Genomic DNA, 23,791 nt, shown 5'->3' on the forward strand with positions numbered 1-23,791 from the left:
TTCGTAGAAGAAGCCCAAGTGGAAACAAAGGCAAGAGAGACTTCAAAAGGAGAAAAAAAGGATAACATGATGACAACTCTTGTAGAAATGGTACTAGATTTAAAGTTTTTAATATGGTGGCCAACGGCTAAGACGGCGACCACATAAGAAAAGTTAAAGAGACTACATAGCAAGAAGAAGAAAAGTTTCAGGGAAAAGGAGAAATGGATAATGACATGATACTTGAGGCTACAATGCACATCAATATAACATTTATTCATTTTACAAAGTAAACTTTGAATTTTGGATGGTATTGAATTAATCTCAAAAGTTAGGTGGCTTCAATTATAGGAATTGAAGTAGAATGATCAAAATAAATTGAAGCTGCAAGTTCAGTTAGAACGCTTTTCCTTAACCCTATGTGTGTATATTCCTTTTTTTTTTTTTTCTAATGTATTGTAATTTTTATTTAATTTGACCAGTTTCTCGCTACTTATGCAACCCACAGCCGCACGCAACCTTGATTTGATGATACCGTGCCCGAGGTTGAAGCTGCTCCCAGGTACACAAGAGAAGCTGAAATATGCAATGGAAACTCTCACACGAAACAAGGTCTATTCCCATTACAATCACACCGATCCCTGCAAACACTTCCGCTGGACAGCCAGGTCTCTCTCTCTCTCTCTCTCTCTCTCTCTCTCTCTCTCTCCCCGCAAGCACTCCCGTGGACTGCCGGGGCGGGGATGGTGAGGTTTGAACCGTGCAATGAGCAGGCCCTCAATACTTCTGTATTTTGTAATGCTATTTATAATCACTTTGTGCAACTCGTCTAAATTTGCGCTGGGCAATCGGCAGGGAGTGCTACCAGTTCATGTATGCCAGGTCATGGCAACAAGTTCTTGATTTCTACTCGAATGTGGTGAATGGGCGTTTGCAATTGTCCGCATTGTTTGAAACTAAGGTAGGTCGTTAGGAAGAAAACATTATTTTGGAGACAAATTTTGTTGGTATTTAAGAGACGTAATTCTGAAGCATGATTTTTCTTTCATTTGTCTTTTTTCACTTTACAGTAGATTAATGTATCACCTTTGGAAATCCTTATTATTTTGTTTGATCCACACCACTGTGCACATGATGGCATACATCTTAGAATGTGTTTTCATAAGAAGCACCGGCAGAAAACAAGAGAGACATACTAAAAAATAAATCTATTATGTATGTCAAAATTAACTTTTTAATATTTACATAACTCTCAAATCTCAATGTTAAAAATTGTACATGAATACATATGCATCTTCGTGCTTCATATTTTTTAAATAAAATTTCTCAATATCTCTCTTAGTTTGTTCTAAATTTTGAAAAGTTTTTTCTTTTTTTTTTTCAAAAATATAATGACTTTGCTGTCCTTTCATAATAATGTTTTTTTTTTTTTTTGGGTGAATAAAATTAAAAAAAACCATACTGAATGTGACATTATATGTATGAGAGGAGTGTTGAAGCAGTGTCTGATAAGTGGTAAAAAAGTATTTGGCAATAAAAATACAGTTAAGATTGTCGATACGTTTTTTAAGTTTTGAAGTAGAGGTTAGGGAGTGACGCAGCATTGTTGGTGCTACATTGGTGTTTCCCTTTGTAAATGTCACCATTACCACTGCAAGAATAAATTTACAGTGATCAATATGTTGATTATGAGTCCAGGAATAATAATTCCCTAGATACAGAGTTTATGGTTAGTTGGACAGTTATGGAAGTTCTTTCTAGCAATTTACTTGCATATGGCATGATTGGCGAGTAGAAGTATGTATTGGCATTTGATATTAATATATTTATTCTAGAGGACTTTCTCCACAGACACATCAAGTTCCTGAAATTCTGGAGGCTTTTGATGATACAGAATTGAGGAATATTCAAATTGGGGACAGGACTGGCAGGTGGGCAAGAGTTACCTTTAAGATAGTTCTTTCATATCACGGAGGTTCCTTTGATGGGTGGCAGAAACAGCCGGGCTTGAACACTGTTCAAGGGTGAGTTGTGTCTGGGTCAAACTTCCATATTGGCAAGCATAATTAGAATCTTATATATGGTTTCATGTTCTATGTACTACCAATTTTTTGGGGTTATTTTTTATATTACACTGTTTGATGTGAATAGTTTTTAGGGCCAAAGATACTAACCTCCCTTGTGGTTTGGCAAAAAGACATTGATCTCCCCTGAAGTTTCAAAAATCCTAGGGACCTGAGGTTTCAAAACTCCCTCATACCATGGTTATTAAAATCACAATCTGGATCGTAGGATCGTACGATTCTACGATCCAGATTCATCCAAATGTTCCAAGTCGCAATAAAAATCGGAATCAAGTAGAATCATGGTAGAATCGTAGAATTGGAGTCGTAGAATCGTACAGATCCTACTCTGTTACCTGGATTGGGATTTTTTTCCCTTTTGGGCCTCAATAATGTAGCCCAATACTTGTTTTTATTCACCCAAAGACCCCAAAACGTTTATGCTTGATCCAAAGTCTTCTACAACTGGGGCAAAATGGATCCCAGCCTCCCATATGATATGAACCAACAAGCTCTGATTGCACAGGATGATCTGCACATGCCAAGCGGACCCATCACAAGAGCTAGAGCCAAGAAGAGTTAATGAGGGCCATGGACACTAAAGAAAAGGACTTTCTTGAGAGTCTAAGATAGTAAATTGTCTAAAGACGTGTGAAGCTGGAACCTTAAGCCAATAGGGGCTGTTTGGGGAATTTTTATTGTTTTAATTAAAGTATGAGCTAAATAGTGGGCCAATTGTGTCAATTAAGCATGACACGTGACTTGCACATGTTTCATTAAATGACATGACATGCTTAAGGTTATGTGGGGCTATTTTATTGGTCAGATTGATGTCGTAGCCTATTTTTATTGGCTGGACTGATGTCATGAGTTTCTTTTATTTTATATGAGTAGCCAACTCTTTGTTGTGTTGAAAAAAGGGAATACTTTTGGCTGAATACAATTCCAAGTGAGGTTTATTTCTCTTGAAGTTCTTCATTGAACTTTCATCGAACTTATCAAAGGTGCTACCTTTATGGCGTTCATCCATTAATTTGATATTCTTGGTTTGTGCTTCACGTCAAGCAATAAGTCAAGGATCCACTACCATGTCGAATCTTATTTTGGGTTTAGGGTTTTGAAAAATCTGATTTGGGGTCTTCGGGCGTTCATTCTTGGGGTTCCGTATCACCATTTTTGAGCAGATTCAGTAGAATATGCACCTGACTTCCCTGGAGTTCGACACCTCAGTCCTCTACTCCTCATTGAAATTCAGCAACCAGCACCCGAATTTCTCTCCTGTTCGACAGCCAGAGAGCCCTCCATCTGGTGACTGGTGTTTTATCAGCAGCAGCTAGCAGTCTTGCTGTTTGATAAACAGTTCTTTGGTGTTCAACAAACAGAGTTCCTGGGGTTCGACAAAAACTCAGTCCTTAGTCCTCAGTTCTCTTCCTTCTTTGGTGTTCGACAAGAACATATAAGTCCTCTTCAACACAGAGTTCTTGTTGATCAGCAGCAGCCAAGAAAAGAGCCAAGCCAGCTGGCCCAGCAGAGCTGCAGAGGTATGCTTTGAAACAAATTTTTTGCTTCTTGAAAAGCCTCAATAGTGAGCACTGTTTTTCTCTTTCTTCTTCTCCTTTTCTTGCTCTTCTTCTTTTTCTTGTTTGAACTTTTTATTGTATATTTAACTTCTTATACTTACTAAGTTGCTAACCAAGTTTTTAGTCTTAAGACTTGTCATAAAGTTCCACATATATAATTTTTTAATATTTATTTTACATTGAAAGTATAATCTTATATTTCTTAATCCGATCCTACGATTCATCCTGCAGACCCCTCCAACGATACCACTTAGAATCCCGATTCTAACAACCTTGCCGCAGACCTCCCTTGGCATTTGATTTTTAAGACACTAACACCACTCAAAACTCGTCTTTTTGAAAATAAAAGAGGAGTTTAGTGTCTTTTTGGCAAACCTCAATGGAGGTCTGTGGAATTCTTGAAATTTAAGGGGAGGTCCCTGAGTTTTTTGAAACCTTAAGGGAGGTCATTGTCTTTTTGCCAAACCTTAGGAGAGGTCAGTGTCTTTTGCCAAGATTTTATTTATTTTCAATTTATTTGCATTCTAAGCTGCTTGGTTGCTTTTGAAATCTAATTCTTGTTAGAGATGGAGCAGCATTGACAAGTTTGGACATTCAATGGAAGTTTTTAGAATTAACACTGAACTTTGTGTATTTGATTTGTGGCCAATACCCTTCATCTATGTGGTAGATATGTCAGGACAGGGTTTTTTTTTTGTCATATGAAAGAGACATGATTGCATGTAAAAATATATGAGTTTCGTGAAGGGTTTGTAAAACTTTGCAGTTGTTGGGTCATGACATGCAATGAAATTAAGGTTTTCATGAGACCAGTGATGTTGGTTTACATGTGACTTCCTACACATTGGTGGATCTGATTAGTTTAATAAGTTACTGCCTTTTCGTGATTGATTTATTGTTAGCACAATGTGTTGCACTAAGGAGGAGGATATCAAGTACATGTGTGTAATTGTATTTTATATGGAAATATTCATATATGGTGTGCCCTCACAATGTTGATCATGCTCGTGTCCTGTTTACTAGGAAATGTTAATTTTGCTTCCATGGACTGTAATAAATCTGAGTCTAGTCTTTGGTTACGTGCTTACCTAGATGCATTCATAAATGTTCTTAATCTTTAGAAGTTGTTGCTCCTTTACTATGCCATTTTTGGTTTCAAATTTCTTTTATTATTTGCATCTCCTGTATAAATTATGCTTTTGGAATTTCTGAATGCCGATGGAAATAAATTGTCAGATATGTTCCTTGAGTATCCCACTGTTCCTAACTATAAGCTGTTGGGAGGTTTTAATTGCTCACATGTTCTCCTTTCCAACACAGTTGATTTATCCCTTAGCTATAGCCTATAACTACTTCAGCTGAACTGATTAGATGTCTGTTGTGCTATTGGCGCAATTGATCTCTACCTTTTACTCCCTTTCCTTCACATGCACCCATTTTTTTAACAGCTTAGTAGAACGATCTCTTGGGAAATTCATTGATGAGAAGAAAGTTCAACAGCTTAAAGACAAGTGTTTACCAGTGGAAGGCTGCGCCATTGTTGCTGGGCGTACTGACAAAGGAGTGACGGCTCTTCAACAAGTTTGTGCTTTCTGTATGTTATAATTTCACTCTGACTGATAAATTGTTTATTTATCAACTGACTTTCTTTTTTTGGGTTGTTCTTATGGGTGTGATGATGGATTCTTATCGGACAAAATTCGTGATCAATATGGTTATTTTTCAGAAAATTCTTTGGATGTCATTTCACATTTTTCTAAGATTCCTATGGTTGATTTTGGAAGGGTTAATTGTTTTTAGAGATGATGAAATAATTTAGATGCAAATAATGGTGAGGCAAAGGGGGAGGAGGAAAATGTTCTGAAAGGGTTCTCATTTCTCTAGAGATGGCAGTTAATGGAAACGACATTGATGCTCAAGATCTACTGTATATGGTGGGGTTGTGACTGACTGCTCCATGAGGGTAAGATTAGTTTGGATTATGGGTAGATAAGGAAAAAGGTCAAGGTGAATGATTAAAGTGCTCCAACACCGTGACATGAAGGGTTGAAGAAGGCTTTTTGAATACGTTGGCTTTACTTTATTTATTTTCTTTTTTTTTTTTCCCCTTTCTTTAATCTTGAGAATAATTATTCTTTTTTAGGGCCTGTTTAGTTGTAAAACATTTTTCATTTTCTATTTTTAGTTATCCAAAGAATTAATGAGGGCAGGCATTGTATCAACGATAAGGTTCTCCTTTTGTGACTGGTTGGTCACAAGTGAGCCGAGAAAATGATCTCGTTACATAAAGTTAGGGGTAAGGCTGTGTGCACTGTGATGACCCTCCCCCTACACTCGCAAAGTGGGGAGCCTTGTAGATGCCCTTTTAGTTATTTAAAGAATTACAAAAAAAAATCCAGCTTATTTTTCAGTTTTGCAACATTTATGTAAAAAATTGAAAAATAATTAATCTTTTTTGGCATTATTCACTTGTGGAAAATTGTTTTATTTTCCATTTTCAAATTTTCAAATAATTGTGAGAATGTCATCTTGTTTTCCAATTCTCTAAATTTGTATAGGAAAGTTGTAAAACATCCTTTTTTTTTTTTTTTAGATTTAAATTTTTTTTTTTTTTTGAAAATTGGAAAACATGGTGTGCTTTTGTAATTATAAGGAAATCTAGAAATGAAAAGTAGAATTGTTTCAATTACTAAATAAATCCTTTGTTCTCTAGCTTTTTAATATAAATCTTGGAAAACCAAAAAGTAAGCTGTCATTTTTATAATTCTTTGAAAAATTTAAAATAGGAAGTGAAAATTGTTTTCCATAGCTAAATGGGCCCTTAGCTTGTACTCCGCTTGTTTCTCTTGCAATCATTTTTCCCTTCATCATCATCATCGTCATCGCCTTTATTATATTTGGATTGATTGATGGGTGTATTGACCAACCAGCACTAGGACCAGTTTCGTCTATTCGACACTGGCATAGGCTAAAAAGGAACCTGATACCTCATATGTCAAAGAAATGGATGCTTCCTGCTTTGAATAAAGTGAGGCACTATGGGTGCTGGGTTCCGCTTGCAAAGTGAATAATTAATGAAACAGGATTTGGTTTTCTCTGCATGATCTGATTATATCTGCTTTTTCAGAGTAGATTATGCTACAATCTCCTGAATTTTGGTTATATGGCAGGGACCTTCTCTGAGTTTTGAAAATTACAGTCACCTCCCTTGACTAGTCTTCTTCCTCTTCTTCAATGAACAAAAACTCAACCAAAAATCATATTTACTGACTCCATGTCAGTAAAATCAAACTGTATTTATTTATTTAGTTTATTATTTTGCTATATTGGATGATCTCTCTCTCTCTCTCTCTCTCTCGCACCATTTTTCCCTGTCTACTGTGTGCTTCATTTTCTTCTATCATGAAGATTTTGTTTCTTCTTTTCCTTGTTTGCAATTTAGAATGGTTCTCAGCTGAGTTGTAGTGGACCCGCATCTGAATTGTGGTTCTACTCATGAGATTTAAATCATGTTTGAGAGAACCTTTGCTGAAGAGGAAGCTGCACTAGATGCATTTGATTGCAAGCTATTAGGTAGTGTTTTGTTTGCGACTGGAATAGGAAATGGAATGCATTGGAGCTGGAAGCGAAATGCCAGATTCCCCTCTTGCATTTGGTTTGACACAAAATTGAAATCAGAATTGTATTAGTGTTTAGTATGTGTAGACATAAGAATTGGAATGACTCTAATTTATCAATTATGATACTACATAATATAAAAGTTTATTTAACAATTGTATTTCATGTCAAAAATTGTTATTAATATTATTTTATGTAATTATGTAATAATTAATTTTGTTATATCATTACCATCATGTACTTGATTATACTTTTCATGTTATATTTTACTGTATTTCTTGTTATAATTGTGTTTTCTTATAACTGTATTACTAATATTACATTTTATCTTATATTTAGGATGATTATATTTTATTAATATGTAATTTAAAAAATTTAAATAATAGTATAAGTTATTATATTATTATAATATAATTTATGATAATAAGAATGATAATAATGTAACAAAACAATTACTATACCATAATAACATTTCTTATTACACAACAGTAGCATAGATTCTTTTGTATATTATAACATTATAAAATTCTCTTATTATTCATTTAAATTAATTATATTAATAATTTATATTTTATTTTGTTTTAATGTTATAAAATAATAATATACTAAATCAATAATCATACCACAATTACATTATAGTATTTATTATTTAATATGATTATATTATTTTTTATATGTTTCAATATTGTTATATTATTCATACAATATTATTAATATAATAGTAAATTTTATTAATAATTATGATAATGATGCTTTATAATAATTATAATAATGTTAATCATTATATATTTATATTTAGTAATATCACAATATTAATTATATCATGTACTTTTATAATATATAGTTATTATATTATAATGTGTAGGTGCAGTGTATGTGTATATACAACAACAACAACAAAACCAAGCCTTAGGTCCCACTAAGTGGGGTCGGCCACATGAATCATTTTTCGCCAATTTATGCAATCATGGCCGATTTCTTTTGACAAATTTAGGGCTATTAAATCCTTACTTTCTCATTTCACATTATTTTAGGTTTGCCCCTACGCTTTCTATTACCCCTCACGATAACTAATTCACTCCTCCACTGGCGTACAATCATCTGAGTCGTCCCTCCTTTATCTTATCTTCTACAGGAGTTATGCCTAATTTACTGCAAATATGTTCATTTTTTTAATTTATCTTTCAATGTTATACCATTCATCCATCTAAACATTCTCATCTCGGCAACTTTTACTTTTTGGATATGTTGTTTCTTTGTTGCCCAACATTCTGATCAATTTAACATAACTAGTATTTTAGCCGTCCTGTAAAACTTTCCTTTTAATTTTAAGAGTATTCTACGATCACAAAGTACACTTAAAGTACTTCTCCATTTTACCCAACCTGCTTTAACTCTATGCATTGCATCCTCTTCAATTTCTCCTTTAGCTAGCATAATAGATCCAAGGTATCGAAATCTACAAGTGCTATTTATTTCTACATCATCAATTTTAACTTTATCTTCAATATTCTTCCTACTATTATTAAAATTACATTTCATATATTTTGTCTTATTTCTACTTCTCTTAAAATCTCTAAATTCTAAAGCTTCTCTCCATAATTCTAACTTAGCCTCTACTCCATCCCTAGTTTCATCAATCAATACAATATTATTTGCAAACAACATACACCATGGAACCTCATTTTGGATATTCCCAGTTAGTTGATCCATCACTAAAGCAAAAAGATAAGGGTTCAAAGCAGATCCTTGATGTACACCTATTGTGATTGGAAATTTTGTAGTCTTTCCACCTATAGTCCTTACACTAGTTATTACGCCATCATACATATTCTTAATGACATCAAAATACCTACTACATGTACCCTTTTTTTTGTAAAACCCACCATAGAACTTCCCTAGGTACCCTGTCATACGCTTTCTCTAAATCAATAAATACCATATGCAAATCCTTTTTCTTTTCCCTAAACTTTTCCATAATCTTGTAAAAAATATATAGCTTTTGTAGTTGATCTCCTAGGTATAAAACCAAATTTGTTTTTTGAGACCTTCGTTTCTAGTCTTAACTTTTGTTTAACTACCATTTCCCACAGTTTCATCGCATGAGTCATAAGTTTAATTCCATGATAGTTATTACAATTTTGAATATCTCCTTTATTTTTTTATATCGGTATTAAAGTGCTTTTCCGCCATTCATTTGGAATTTTCTTAATTTTTATAATTGTGTTAAATAAATTAGTTAACCATATAATTTCATTATCACCTAAGCATTTCCAAACTTCAATTGGGATGTTATCCGGTCCTATAGATTTTCCATTTTTCATCTTTTTTAGTGCAAATTAACTTCATTAACTCTAATCTTGTGAATAAATCTCATATGTTTAGTGTTTTCGTCATTTGTCAATTCTAAGTTTAAGCCTTCTATTTGGTTTTCATTAAACAACTTACTAAAGTAACTTCGCCATCTTTCTTTTATGTCTTCTTCCTTAACCAAGACAATATCATCCTCACTTTTTATACATTTTACATTACCTAAGTCCTTACTTTTTCTTTCTCTAGCTCTAACAAGTTTAATTGTATCTCTTTCCCCTTCTTTTGTATCTAATCTATCACACAAATTATTAAATGATCTATGTTTAGCTTCACTAACGGCCTTTTTTGTATTTTTTCTCGCCTCTTTATACTTTTCAAAGTTATCCATGTTTTTACATTTTTTCCATGTTTTATACCAAATTCTTTTTGTCTTTACGACTTTTTGAACATCTTGATCCCACTACCAACTTTCTTCGCTATTCGAGAATCTTCCTCTTGAGTCACCTAAAATCGCTTTTGCTGTTTTTTATATAGAGCTAGTACTCCAAAGAGTGTTTGTGTCTACCCCATGCTCTATAGTCCAATCATCATCTTTGATCATTTTATGTTTAAATTTTATTATATTTTCTCCCTTTAGGATCCACCATCTAGTTCTCTTACATTGATTTATTTTATCCTTTCTCTTCCATTTTTTAATACATATATCTAACACTAAAACTCTATGTTGTGTGGTTAAGCTTTCACTTGGAATCACTTTACAATCCTTACATGATAAACGATCTGCCCTCCTAGTTAAGAAAAAATCTATTTGACTTTTATTTTGTCCACTTTCAAGGTTATTATGTCTTTTTTCTCTTCTTAAAGTAATTTTTCATTGTAATAAAATCGTATGACATAGCGAAGTCTAAGATCATCTCTCCAAGCTCATTTTTGTCTCCATATCCATATCCTTCATGTATCCTCTTATAACCTTTATTATCCTTTCCAATGTGTCCATTCAGATATGCTCCTATGAATTTTTCCTCAGTCTTTGATATGCCTTGTATAATACTATCCATATCTTCCCAAAATTGTCTCTTAAGATTTTCTGATAAGGCCACTTGAGGAGCATAAACAATAATGATATTTAGTCTCTTGACCTAAGACCATCTTGATTTTTATAATCCTATCTTCTACTCTATTTACGTTTACAACACTATCTTTTAAGTTTTTGTCTACAATAATTCGTACTCCATTCTTATGCTTTTTTTTTTAAAGTTTAAATCCTGATTTATTAATTTCTCTAGCTTTTTACCCCACTCACTTAGTTTCTTGAAGGCAAATTATATTAATTTCTCTTTTAATAATTTTTTCCACAATTTTCATGCTTTTACCCGTAAGTGTCCCTATATTTCAAGTTGCTAATCTAATCTTAGTCTCTTGACCTAACTTCTTTACCCACCTGCATCCAGAATGATGCGGGAACCCTCACATATTTGACAATGTACCTGGGCGCAACACGTCGACTCGCTTTAGGGTGATGACCTAGCCCACCCTTGCCCACTTTTCATTACACCCGGGTGGTATAAGTGCACGTTGCTCATAGGGGATGCCTCGGAGAATCAGTAAGGATTCATATCATGGTGATCTGACAAATTTTATGATGGTTGGCAGCTTCCTAACGCAACCCTCCTCCTCTACTCGGGCTTGGGAGCAGCTATGTGTGAAAAGATTAGGACATTAAGTGCATCACAAGCAGAGTTGTACATGTGTGTATATATATATATATTTGTATATGCATACATGGTGAATGGGGCAGTATATTATGCTTTTAGGAATCAAATTGGGTTAAGATGTAGTAACCAAAGAGTGTGCTGAAGGGGGAATCTAATTCATGCATGGAATGAGAATCGGAGTGAGATTACCACAAACAAAATGATATGATTGGAATCAACTATTTTAATTCTAACTTCTAGAGTTGATTTCCAATTACCAAACACCACCTTAGTCTCAGTTCTTAAGATTTGAACAATTTTCAAATTCATGGCAAGGAAATGGCTTATCAAAATTTTATGATACTCAAAACAATGAGGAAAGTGAAAAATCTGGAAAAAACATAAGATCAAGATGGGTTGGACTGACGGGCATGACCCATTACCCCATGGTTCTCATTGTGTTACTGGAGTTTGCTATTTTTCTTGAACAAAAAAAACTTGAAAGCAGGCTTATCTCATTGCTGAAAATTTTGGGAAAAAGCTTGTAGGGCAGAAGAGAAATTACCTATCGAAAAGTGGAAGAGTTACCCTCGTCAAGACTCAAGAACACTTTTTCAAATCTCTTGGTGTGTACTACATGTCTCTTCCCCATCCCTAGCTCGGCGGCTAAAAGACTTGAAGATATTTGAAAAAAGATTCTTTTGGGGGACACAAAGGATGTTTTTAAATATCACTTGGTAAATGGAAGGCTGTCAAACAACCCTTTCATTCAATGGGTTTAGGCATTAAATCGCTTGTTGACTTCTACAAAGATTTTCTCGGAAAATGGCTTCAGAGATTATGAATAATAAAATCTTTATTGTAGAAATTTGGCTAATTATTGGTTGAGCATAATGTTTGGAACTTCAAAGAAACTTGCGAATCTTTTAGAGTGGAGGCTTGGAAGTGGATTAGGAAGGTTGGGATAATTTCTTTTCTCTAATCAGATTCATGATGGATAATAGTGATAACATGTCTTTCTGGCTAGATATCTGGTGTGGAACATCCCCTCTTTGATCCCAACTTCCTAATTGGGAAAAAATGCAAGAGCTGTATAGATTGGAGCCACAAGGGACATCCTTTTTGCAAGGAATTCTAAGGATTGGGATTTGGGAACTTGCTGCACTGGTTTTCTTGGAAAAATGTATAGCACTGGCTCCTTAAGCATGAGGACCGTCAAGATTAGATTAGTCCACATTTCCCTGGAAAGGCATTTAGAAAGCTCCAGCTCCCACAAAAGCTGCTTTCTTTGCATGGGAAGCTGGTCTGGGAAGTTCTTACTATCAATAGCCTTGATAAAAGGGGCCTAATTCTTGTTAATAGGTGTTACTTGTGTGAGAACATAGATGAATCCATTGTTTATGGACGAGAAACTTTTGGAATCTTGCTCTGGTAGCAGTGGGCCACAACCAAGACAATTGAGAAGGAAATTTGGGTTTGGAAGAAATCTTGTTCTGGCAAAGAGAAGAGAACATAACAACTATGGGCCTGATTCCTCTGATCCTCTCACCATTTTTGGACTATGTGGAAGGAAAGGAACAAAGGGGCTTTCGTAGGGTTAGTTATGCTGCTTAGAAGGATAGACGGTTGACCAGTCATACATTTTTGGTCTAAGGGCTCTTATATGCTTACTTTTGCTATTTTGAACTTTCTGAACATTATATGTTGTGAGAAATTCCTGTTTTGTTCTTGTTGTAATTGGGTGGCAACCCCTTGTGCCTTTTAATGAGACCTCTCTTTTTTACAGATAAAAAAAGAAAAGAAGAGAAAAGGTTGTTAATCTGAAAGGGAATAATCACATATTGCACTTGTGGGTCACTTGGAGTTGCACAACTCAGTCATAGTTCCATTTATTAAACAGAAAAAAAGAAGAATATAGAAAGAGAAAATAAAGAAGAACGAAGAAAGAAGAAAGAGACATGAGGGGGAGGGAGAGAATTGAGGGAGAGGGGGAGAGAAATTACTGCATGTGAGCAAAGGAGGGAGGGAGGGAGGGAAGCTTGACTCTACTAAGCAAGTAATTATGCTTGCATCATAAGCCTGTTACACTTTATAAGCAACTAAGAAATCTTAAAAGATATAACTTCCTAAAATTTCAAAAACAACCTCAAAACAATAAAAAAATCATAAATAACTCCAAGTTAATTAAAAATTAATGAAATAAACAAATATCTCCAAACTAATGTAAAATCCCTAATTTCTTAAATCAATGCCTTCTATTAAACTGTTTAAAAGGCAGCAAAAAGGGTCCTAGCAAGGCCCTATCTCTTGATATTTGTGTGCTGTGCTGCAGGAGTGGGGAAACTTGCTCTCGCTTGTTTCTACATTTCCTCTTTGTCTGTGGACTTTGGAATAATTTAATTTGATATTTGGAGAAAACTGGGGTAGCCTGGCTTCTTTGGATTGTTTTGTGCTACTATGTTTGTCGGTTTAGGTAAGAGAAAGGAGAGGAAAGTTCTTTGGAGGTGTACTATTCTGGCTATTAGTTGGTGCATTCGGAAGGAAAGAAATGCCAGAATTTTTAAAGGGTTGTGACTTCCAGTATGATGCTTTGGAGCAGAGTGGTTTTCTTGGTGTCTCTTTTGTTTTCAGCTAATGGATTCTTTTGGCATGTCTCTTTGGTAGACATGCAGCGGGATTGGCTGGTTCATTTGTCTTGAATTGCTGTGTTGCTACCTCTGTATTTACTTCTTGTTTGGTTGCTTTCTCATTCATTGTAAAAGGAGGGTATCTTGTCCTCCATGTCCTTTTTTTGTTTTATTCTCTTTTGTGCGTACACCACATGCTCTAAAATTAGGGACATTAGGAGTATACTTATATAGATATCTTCGCGAATGAAAAATGTGTACTAGAATTCATATATTTTGAAGAGAATGTTGAGAAATTTCTAAACCTGGAGAGATTTTCTTTGTGAAATAGATTAATAATGTCTGAGAATAAAGTTACTATGTGATGGTTCCCTGCTTTAACTAATAAAAAAAAATGCTATGGGAAAAATATTGAATTGAAATTTTGGATCATTGTATTTAGCATTCTGTAACAAAATGTACCATGTTTTGGAACTTTTTTTTACCAATTTGTGGTTTTTTAGGGTGTTGATATTTTCTAGTAACTATGATGAATGCGAACCATGACAATTTCACCTACATTAAAATCTCTAGCCTGCGATGCACATCTTTATGGGCTATATTACTTGTGGAAAATTTGCACCTAACCTCAGCATGCTGATCATGGATATGACTTGCAAAGGAGCCAGCAGGTTCAGATTGTGTGGTAAAGGAACAAGGTCAATGTGAGCATGTGGTTTGTATTCAAAGGCACACTGAAATGAACTCTTGCTTGTGGAACTATTTGTCGAATTATTAGAAGCGAACTCAGCGATAGGCAATACCAAGTCCCAACTGCCCTGTTTTTCTCCTACAGAATGCCTGAGGAAATCACTCAAGCTATGATAAACAACCTCAATTTGACCATGAGTCTGGGGGTGAATGGTAGAGGAAAACATTAACTTAGTGCCATGCAGCTTCCAAAGTGTTCCAAAAGTAATTGATAAACTTTACATCTCTACCATACATTATGGAGCTAGTCAAACCATGTAGTTTGACAATTTCCCTAAAGAATTGCTCGTCAACATTTGAAGCATCAGAAATCTAATGATGAGGAATAAACTGTGCCATTTTAGATAAAATCATGACCTAGGAATACCAATACTGAGTCTATTCATGGCATGTGTGGCAAAGAGATGTGTAAAGTCCAGTGTTTGATTTTGTAGTTTTTATTAACTGGCAAGTGTGACGCTGAGAACTATCCTAGCGATATTTTTTTAAAGAAGGCCAATAAAACCTGTCCTCAGTGTGGGCACTGGTCTTTTCTCTACCTAAATTGCCCGCTTAACCACCTGCATGCAACTCCCAAACTAAGAAATCTTGAAATTAAGTGCTTGAAATGCACAGCCTTGTGCCCTTAAGTAAATAACCCTCGTAGACAACAAAATCAACGTAGCTCCTAGGGGTACCATGCTAGGAATTACAACTACTCACTTCCGACAAGACAATTCCAAAATTTACTACTCACTTCTGATAAGATGATTCCAAAATTTGAACAGGTCATATACTCATCCTTCAATCTTTTAAACCGAAAACCTCAGGACTCATCGCATGAAGAATAGTTAATACTTGACTAAGCCATTGGCAACCTTATTCTCAACACCTGTATGATGCTTAAGAACTAAAGTGTATTCATTGAAGAATTCTACCTGCCTGGCATGTTGAGATCTCAATTTCTCATGTGAACTCAAATATCACAATGCTTGGTGATGAGAGCAGAGTACAAATTCTTGAGGCAACAAATAGTATCTCCAATGGTGGAGGGATCTAATACAGAATAGAACTCTTTATCATAATGATGTGCCTTTGTTTGACGTCAAAGAATTTTCATTAAATAATGAAATTAGGTGTCCCTCTTGGCTCAAAGCACCACCTTTACAAGAAACCTCAAGGACTTCCTAAAATCAGGATGCCTATGTGAGTCATCTTCTTTATCTCAATGGATGCCCTAACAGTTTTAGAGGTCCGATGAAGCTTTCCTTTCTTAAGATAGTCAAACTTTGAACATCTGAAACGCTTCTTGGCTTGGCTAATTTGTGTAGGACAGCTACAAAGAAAGAGAAGTGATACAAAAGTAGGTAGATTAGAGAGAGGAAATGGGAGAGGAGAGAAAGTAAACAAAGAAGATAAGAGAGTAGAAAGATAGGGTAAAGAATGAGAAAGAAGAAAGAAAGAAAGAATGAAGAAAGAAGAAAGGGAAATGAGGATGAAGAGAATCAGACACGAGGGAGAGGGAGAGGGAGAGAGAGAGAGACTGTTATGAGAGGGAATAACGGTAGACTCAATTAAGCATCCAAAAATTAATTATCCATTCATCAGAAGCCTATATTTTATGCAACTAAGAAACCATAGAGAAAGAACTATGAAAAGTTATGAAATAACCCCAAAACAAAGGTTATCTATGAGACCTCTTCTGCTGCTCTTCATAGGCCTAGACTGTTCTATTCGTGGAATACTAAGTTAGCTTGGTTATACACTCTTGGCAAGGTGGAGAGGCTACTGTTAGTAAATTGATTTGGGCTTCATGAGTCTATCATGTTTGGAAGGCTTGAATCTCCTTACTGTTTCAGCAGATTCCTTTTAATGCTGCTGCTGTTTCTCTGAAAGTTGATGTTGATGTGAAGCTTAGATGTGCTTGTTTTAACAAGTTTGGCAGATTCTTTATATATTTCTCAGTCTAGCTAGTTGATTGCTCTTGTTTTATCTTGTTACACGAAGGCTTTGATTGCGTTAATGTTTTTTTTTTTTGGATCTCTTCTGTGTATTTTGTTTTGACTTTTACTTTGTGCTTTTTTTCATTGTCCTAATATATGATTCTTACCTTCCACCAAAAAGAAAAAGAATAGAAAATTATAAAATCATCCCAAATTAATTAAGAGGCTTTTTGGTATATTTTTATTTTTATTTGTTTTAATTTTTGAGGGTAGGCCTTGGATCGTTGGTAAGGTTGCTCTTTGTGAACAGAACTGGTCACATGTTTGAGTCCAAGGAAACAACCTCTCTGCATAAAAGCTGGGGTAAGGTTGTGTACACTAATACACCGAGACAACCCTCCCTTTACCCTCAAAAAGCTGTTTGCCCAGGATGTCCTTTTTTTATTTTTATTTTTACCTACTTTTGTTGCTATATAGCGAAGAAATAGGTTATTACATGCATTTGTTTTTTGTGGTAGTTTTTCGTTTTTGTTGTTAGTTTTCACAAAAAAAAAAAAAAATTGAAAACTAGATTTTATGGATTTCTATTGTTGTGACTACAGAATTGACTTTTGTAGATTAAATCATTCATTCTATATAAAATTCATAATTATAACTAAAATAAAATGACCATGTGAATTTAAAATATAATTAAAATAAAAATATCCATAAAATTTCTAATGTTTTTTTATAAAAATGTTAAGTCACTCAAAAAAATATTTTTTTACTATTTTATTATTGTATTGTACCATATGCTTGTTCTTGGAGCAGTAGAAAGATGAGTTTTAAAATTATAATAATTAAATAAAATGATTCTCTACTTGTTATTTGATTCAATACAAAGATGAGCATATCAGGTTTTCAGTTTGTTTTAATTTTTTAGTATCTATTTTTTTTTTTTTTTTATAGTTTTCTTTTCTGATTTAACTTTCATAGTTTTTGAGATACCAAAGGGCCCCTAAAAGTTACTGAATAAACTAATATCCCTGAACTAATATAAAATTCCTAATTTCTTAGATCTATGCCTTCTATAAAACTGTTTAAAAGATGGCAAAAGCAGGTCCTTTGTCATGTGGACTGTTGTTCCCTTGTGTGAAAGACCTTAAACCTCTGTAGGAATGTTTTGTTGAATGTGGTGGTTGTCTTGGCACACTCTTGTGCCCATGTTATTGAGCTATTTGTAGACATCCTTATCATTTTGTTCTCAGTGATAAATCGGTATAAATAGAAGAATGTCATGGAAGGAGATTTAATTAAGAATAAAGATGGATCATTTGAAATGTAAGCTAAACTATAGAGTAAGTGCCTATACCAATTAAATGGGTGATCGATGGATAAATGGGTTTCCTACTGAACTATGTTTGCTCACATTTTTCTTATATTTTCCAGGTTCATCTTATGAGGAAGGCGGCTATGCATGATGCTTTGCTTAAATATGCTTGTCTATATGTAAAATTAGCAAAGAATGAATGGCTTGTGTCTATTTGTAAGTAAACTTAGTGATGAGGGTTGTATAGTAATAGGAATTTTGTTATAAGGAGTGGTCAAGCCCTGATATAGGATAATTAGCTAGGCTTGAGACTGGATGTGTATAAGATTTTTGGAACGTGTTATTAGCTTCTTTGAATATGTTGGACTAATAAATGTTGACTACAAGCAGCATTTTGTTCAATGAAATGTCCAAGTGAGAAATCTGAGAAGAATTGGACTAGAAGTTTTCCATTTAGATTAACCTCATTGCTTTTCTCTTCTAGTTCAATTTATTTGTCTTAAATCAAATTTACATATGAAAATTTGTACTCTTCATTGCCGTCAAACGTTATCAAGTGGATTTGATGGGTTTAACTTGGCTGTGTGTTGGTTGGTCGCACTCTAGGTTAGGGATGTGGCAAATGTAATGTAAGTTTTTTTTAAAAAAAAAAAATAATTGTTTCCCCATCGTATTTTAGAATAATGAGCTATTGTAGATTTTTCATAGTGAAAATTCCCAAACTTATTCGAATCCTTTTTTGAAAGCTTATTTCCTATGCAAAAAGTATCTTATCTTGAACCCTATTTTTAGAATTATAATTGAAGGTGGCCTTTTTTGGAATAAGTTCTTTTTCCTTGACATCATGATATGGTTGTAGATATGATGCTACATAGGTTTACATGAAAATTTCAACTAGTGTGTTGAATGTGTAGATTTGCACAAAAAATTCATTATAAAACATATTTTTGAGTAATATATAAAATGCCATGATTACATTCATGAAACTTCCATTGTTATGATTGATTCTCGTTGCAGCATTTTGGCATCCTAAAGCATTTGTAGATTTCTAAAGCTAACCAAGTTTTTTGAAGGCAATCTTAGTCAATAAAAGTCATGCAGTCATGTACTTTGTTAAATTGTAAAAATTGTGACTGTTAGTTGCATTGCTATAATTTTTTGAATGGGAGCTCTTCCAGAAGGTGTTGTTTGCATTTGCCATTGTTTTCTTCAGAAGAGAATTAGGAAATAAAACCCTTTGGTCATGTTGAATGTTAGCGAGAATCACTTGTTGAAAAAGCCCAGAAGTGGAAACAAACAAAAAATCTAGGAAAACAACCTTGTCCACAGTGTTTGCAGAGAGATGATTTGGGAGCTAAAAATCCTAGTCTTGCTTACCTTTTGACTCCTCGAGAACCTTATGCACAGTAATTCCATTCAAAGAACTAAAATATGACCAAAAAGACAAAAATATCAAAGCTGGGACTTTTGGTCTTGCTAAACATGTATTGACAATTCCTTTAAAATTGGACTCAAAAGATTTTTTTTTGATTATATCCTTCTTAGTTTTATAGAAACCAAGAAAATGCTAGAGGAATGGAGGAAAAACACGTTAATTCCTTTAACAAAAATAAAGTCGGTATTCAAAATTGTAATAACTATTGCAGAATTAAGATTATGAGTCATATGATGAAACTATGGGAAAGGGTTATTGAACAAAGAACAAGACTAGAAAAGAGAGTTTCAGAGAGTTAATTTGGTTTTATGCCTAGGAGATTGACAACAAAAGCTATTTATCTTTTAAGAAGATTGATGAAAGTTTAGGGAAAAGTAGAGGGACTTGCATATGGTTTTTATTGACCTAGAGAAAACGATGATAGAGTACTTAGGGAAGTTCTTTAGTGGGTTTTAGAAATGACGGGAGTCTACAGTAGGTATACTGAGGTTATTAAGTATATGTATGATAGGTAATGACTAGCGTTAGGATTATAGGAGGGGAATCTTGAGAATTGCCAATCACAATAGGTGTACATTAAGTTTCTACTTTGAGTCCTCATTTTTTGCTTTAATGGTTGATGAACTCACAAGAAATATCCAAAATGAGATCCCTTGGTGTATGTTGTTTGCAGATGATATTGTCTTGATTGATAAAAGTAGGAGTGGTGTGGAATCTAAGTTAGAACTTTGGAGAACTGTTTTAGAGTCTAAAGGTTTTAGGATAAGCAGGAATATGACAGAGTATACGAAATGTAATTTTGTTAATGTAAGGGAAGTATCTGAGAGAAGACTAAAGTTGATAATCAAGTAACTAATAGTACTAGTAAATTTTGATATCTTGGATTTATTATGCAAGTAGAAGGAGAAATTGAAGAGAATGTAATATATAGAGTTAAAGCAAGTTGTGCAAAATGGAGGAGTGCATTAGGTATGTTGTGTGATCATAGAATACCCTTAAAATTAAAAGGAAAGTTCTATAAGACGGCTATAAGGCCAGCCATGCTTTTGGACCAAAATGTTGGGCAACTAAGGAACATGTAAAGAAAGTAAAAGTTTTAAAAATGTGAATTTTAAGGTGGACTAGTGGTTTAACATTAAAAGATAAGTTAAGAAACAAACATTCATTAAATAAACTAGGCATAGCACTGGTCGCATACATGATAAGGGAGGAGGGGGGGGGGGGGCTTAGATGGTTTGGGCATTTGAAACGCAGGCCTAGTAGCGCACTTGTGAGGAGTGAGTTAGTTATTTTTCCTGGTATTAAAAGGGGTAGGGTAGACCTAAAATAATCTAAAATGAGGTAGTGAAGAATGATTTAATAGCTGTTGGGCTAGAGAGGAAAATGCTCTCGATCGGATGAATCGGTAGAAAAGGATTCATGTAACCGACCCCACACAGTGGGACTTAAGGCTTGTTGTTGTTGTATCCTTCAACATTTTAAGGAAAGCCCATCCCAGCTTGTGCAAATTTGTAGCTTTGTTGCTAGATTTTCCCCTCAAATTTTTAATTTCAATTGGAACATCTTGTCTCAATACTTCCAACTATTTCTACCTTTCCGAATCTTCCAAAAATATTTTATTTTTTTTAGATGATATCGAGCTGTATTTTTTGAAATCTGAGAGGGATTTGTATAATTTCTTTCACTTCCACCATTCTATTGTTTGATGTAATTTTCCCTATCGTTTGGTGATTGTGATTGTGATTGTGATTGTAGATACTTGGCGGAAGGATGTTAAGGTTCAAGATGTTGAAGATGCCATCAACAGTGCAGCACCAGGAAAGCTCAGAGTCTCATCTGTGTCTGAGGTAACTTCTTGTTCATTTTGTCTATGAAGTCCAGCAGATAATGCAAGCTGTCATGTTTTAATTACTCCTGGTTTCTGAGATGATGAATTTTCCTTTCATGATAGCAGCTAGACTACTTATCTTTTATTAACTTATGTTCACCAATTTAACAAATTAATGAGTGGCTGTTTGGTATTCTTTCTGATTTTTTTTTATTACATTTTTTTTGCTGTATAGCAAAGAAACAGCGTATTGCGTGTTTGTTTGTGTTAGTTTAAAAAAAAAATGAAATTCAGATTTTATTATTTTCAGTTTTTGTGGCAACCTGTTGCTATAGTACTTAATATGCAGAATTGGCTTTTGTATATTAAATCATTCATTCTATACTAAATTTTTAAATAAAATTAAAACAATATGTCCATGTGAATTTAAAATGTAATTAAAATTAAAATATTAATTAATTTTTTTTATATTTGAAAAAAAATAATAAGATTCAATCAAAACATTAATATTTCATCATTTTAATTTTTCTTGTACAATAGGATTGCTCTTGGAGCCTTAAAATATGTGTTTATATATAAACATAATTTAATTAATTATAATTAAATAAAATAATTATAATTAATTTCTATTTTAATATTATGTTTTTGTTTAATTCTTTAATTTTTTTCATCATTTTTAATTATTATTTCATTCAAAGACAACAGTGAACATGAGTTTAATTAGGTTTTATATTTGTTTTAGTTTTGGAAATATTAAGTTTCTCGTTTTCAGTTTTTAATTTATGTTTTTGGTTTTCATTTTTCATTTCTTGTTTTTGTTTCTGCAATTTTTTTGTTTTGTTTTGGCAGTGATACTAAATAGCCCCTGTAACATTTGTTTATTTTGTCCATGAAGTAAACCAATTAATGCAAGCACTACTGATTTTTGAGAAGATCTTTTTGCTTTCTTGAAAGCAGCTACTGGATATTTTTAACTGTTACTAAAAAAAAATTCTAATGTTTACCAATTTTTAAAATTAATTATGTATTTATTACAGATTCTGAATTTCTAACTCATTGTAGGTGTATCTAAATCATTGTAGGTGCCACGTGTATTCCATCCTAATTTTTCTGCAAAATGGAGGCGTTATTTTTATATTTTCCCTTTTAATGATGGAGAGGATGGGCAGCGGAATGATGAGAGTGAGGAAAATGTTGAGAATGTTAGTTCCAGTGGAATTAATGATGAGCATAGAGATGACTCTGCTGATTATATTTTTGAGAATAACATTGAGAGCACAATTATCAATGGTGATGATGAGCCTCAAAGTGGAAGGAAACCTAGAAGGTTCAGCATAAGCAGGGTTAACCTACTTTTACATCATCTAGAAGGAAAGTTGTTGTCCTACAAGATGTTTGCCCGGGATACCAAAGCTTCAAGAAATGCGTAAGAATGATAATCCCTTTGATGGTTTGTACTCTTTCTCTACCCATGGAGGCCTAGGAGGAGATTGTGGAGAGGTCTGGTCTTGGTCATTTATGTTATTTGGATCTTGTGGAGATTCCTCTTCGGCTGCATTTCGGAACATGGATTTCAGACCCTGGATTTGGATTTGGGTGGATTTGGACAAATTTCAATGCAATTTTATATTACATCTTATCCAAAGCCAATACAAATCCGAATCCAAGGCTTCTCCAAACATAGGGTTAACTTATTTTGATCCCCCAAACAACTCCAATACCAACTGAAGCTGACTATGAATGCCCTATGTCATCCAACACGCACACAAATAGCCTCTCCTCATAGATTCTTCCATTATTTTTTTTGTCTTAAGACTTCTAGTGTCTTCAGTCAAAACTCCACACTTCTCCATATGTGGCCATATTTTTGGTTGCTCAAGAGAAAGCTACTTTATTTGACATTCTCCTGTTTTATCATCAACTATCGCAACCTTTGATATTCCAAAATTTCTTTAATTTCTAGTTGTATCTGCTTTTATCTTGCCATATGATTTTCACATTTTCCTCAATCATTTTTACATCTTATCATTTGTCTTGCCATGCTTTACTTAATTGAGCCTATTTTCTGTACATAATTACAGAATTTTAAAGCAAAAAGACCTTGCCTAATTTCTGTTTCACATTGGATTAGGGTTGAATTTTGCCCATGATATGATCCTATGATAGGGAGCTCATCGAATCTGCTGCCTTATGTAGAATCTGATTTAGTATGATCACATTGGATTGAGATCATATGTGCATTAGAATCTGATTTGTAGGATTGACTGTTGCAGTCTTGTGCTCTCTGTTCACCGTCATATCATTGTGCTTTTTTTTTTTCTTTCTATGTTAGTATTTCTTTTTTGCTGCCTTTTATGGTTGAAATTTTCTAATAACTGGCACTTTTTTTTCTTTGATTGTACCTGTATTGAAAAAAGGAAAGCCAATAAAATTTCTGGCAGTCCAACATCAGTGTTATAGAAGGCAATATATATAGTTACTGTGTCTTTTGTTGCCGTGAGATTTTTAAAGAAGTGAGTGTTAGATTACCACTTTACCTAAAAGTTTAAGCTGTTAAGTTGTGGGTCAACAATGTATATTATGCATTAACACTCCCCTGTACATGCAGCCTGACAGCACTTGGAGAGATAAACATATGTTAAACAACACCAGTTATAGGAAATAAGATAATTC

At 33.9% G+C, this 23,791-nt stretch overlaps 1 protein-coding gene across 5 annotated transcripts in view; it reads left to right on the forward strand.

Annotated features, from left to right (window-relative positions):
- The first annotated feature begins 346 nt into the window (after positions 1-346).
- LOC131166419 (uncharacterized) overlaps positions 347-23,791 on the forward strand; it is a 49,387-nt gene continuing 25,942 nt past the window's right edge. Inside the window, exons 1-7 of one of the 5 annotated variants that reach the window (XM_058124949.1) lie at positions 347-400; positions 488-647; positions 835-940; positions 1,831-2,003; positions 5,071-5,216; positions 21,046-21,137; positions 22,201-22,544. In XM_058124949.1, the coding sequence (XP_057980932.1) occupies positions 508-647; positions 835-940; positions 1,831-2,003; positions 5,071-5,216; positions 21,046-21,137; positions 22,201-22,544 (1,001 nt within the window). In that variant the 5' untranslated portion in view covers positions 347-400; positions 488-507. Of the gene's footprint in view, positions 941-1,814; positions 2,004-5,070; positions 5,217-21,045; positions 21,138-22,200; positions 22,545-23,791 lie in introns of all 5 variants that reach the window. The other 4 variants (XM_058124950.1, XM_058124952.1, XM_058124953.1 and 1 more) reach the window with 4 other exon arrangements.

Source organism: Malania oleifera, chromosome 10 (genome assembly GCF_029873635.1).
Source record: "Malania oleifera isolate guangnan ecotype guangnan chromosome 10, ASM2987363v1, whole genome shotgun sequence".
Lineage (NCBI taxonomy): Eukaryota > Viridiplantae > Streptophyta > Magnoliopsida > Santalales > Ximeniaceae > Malania > Malania oleifera.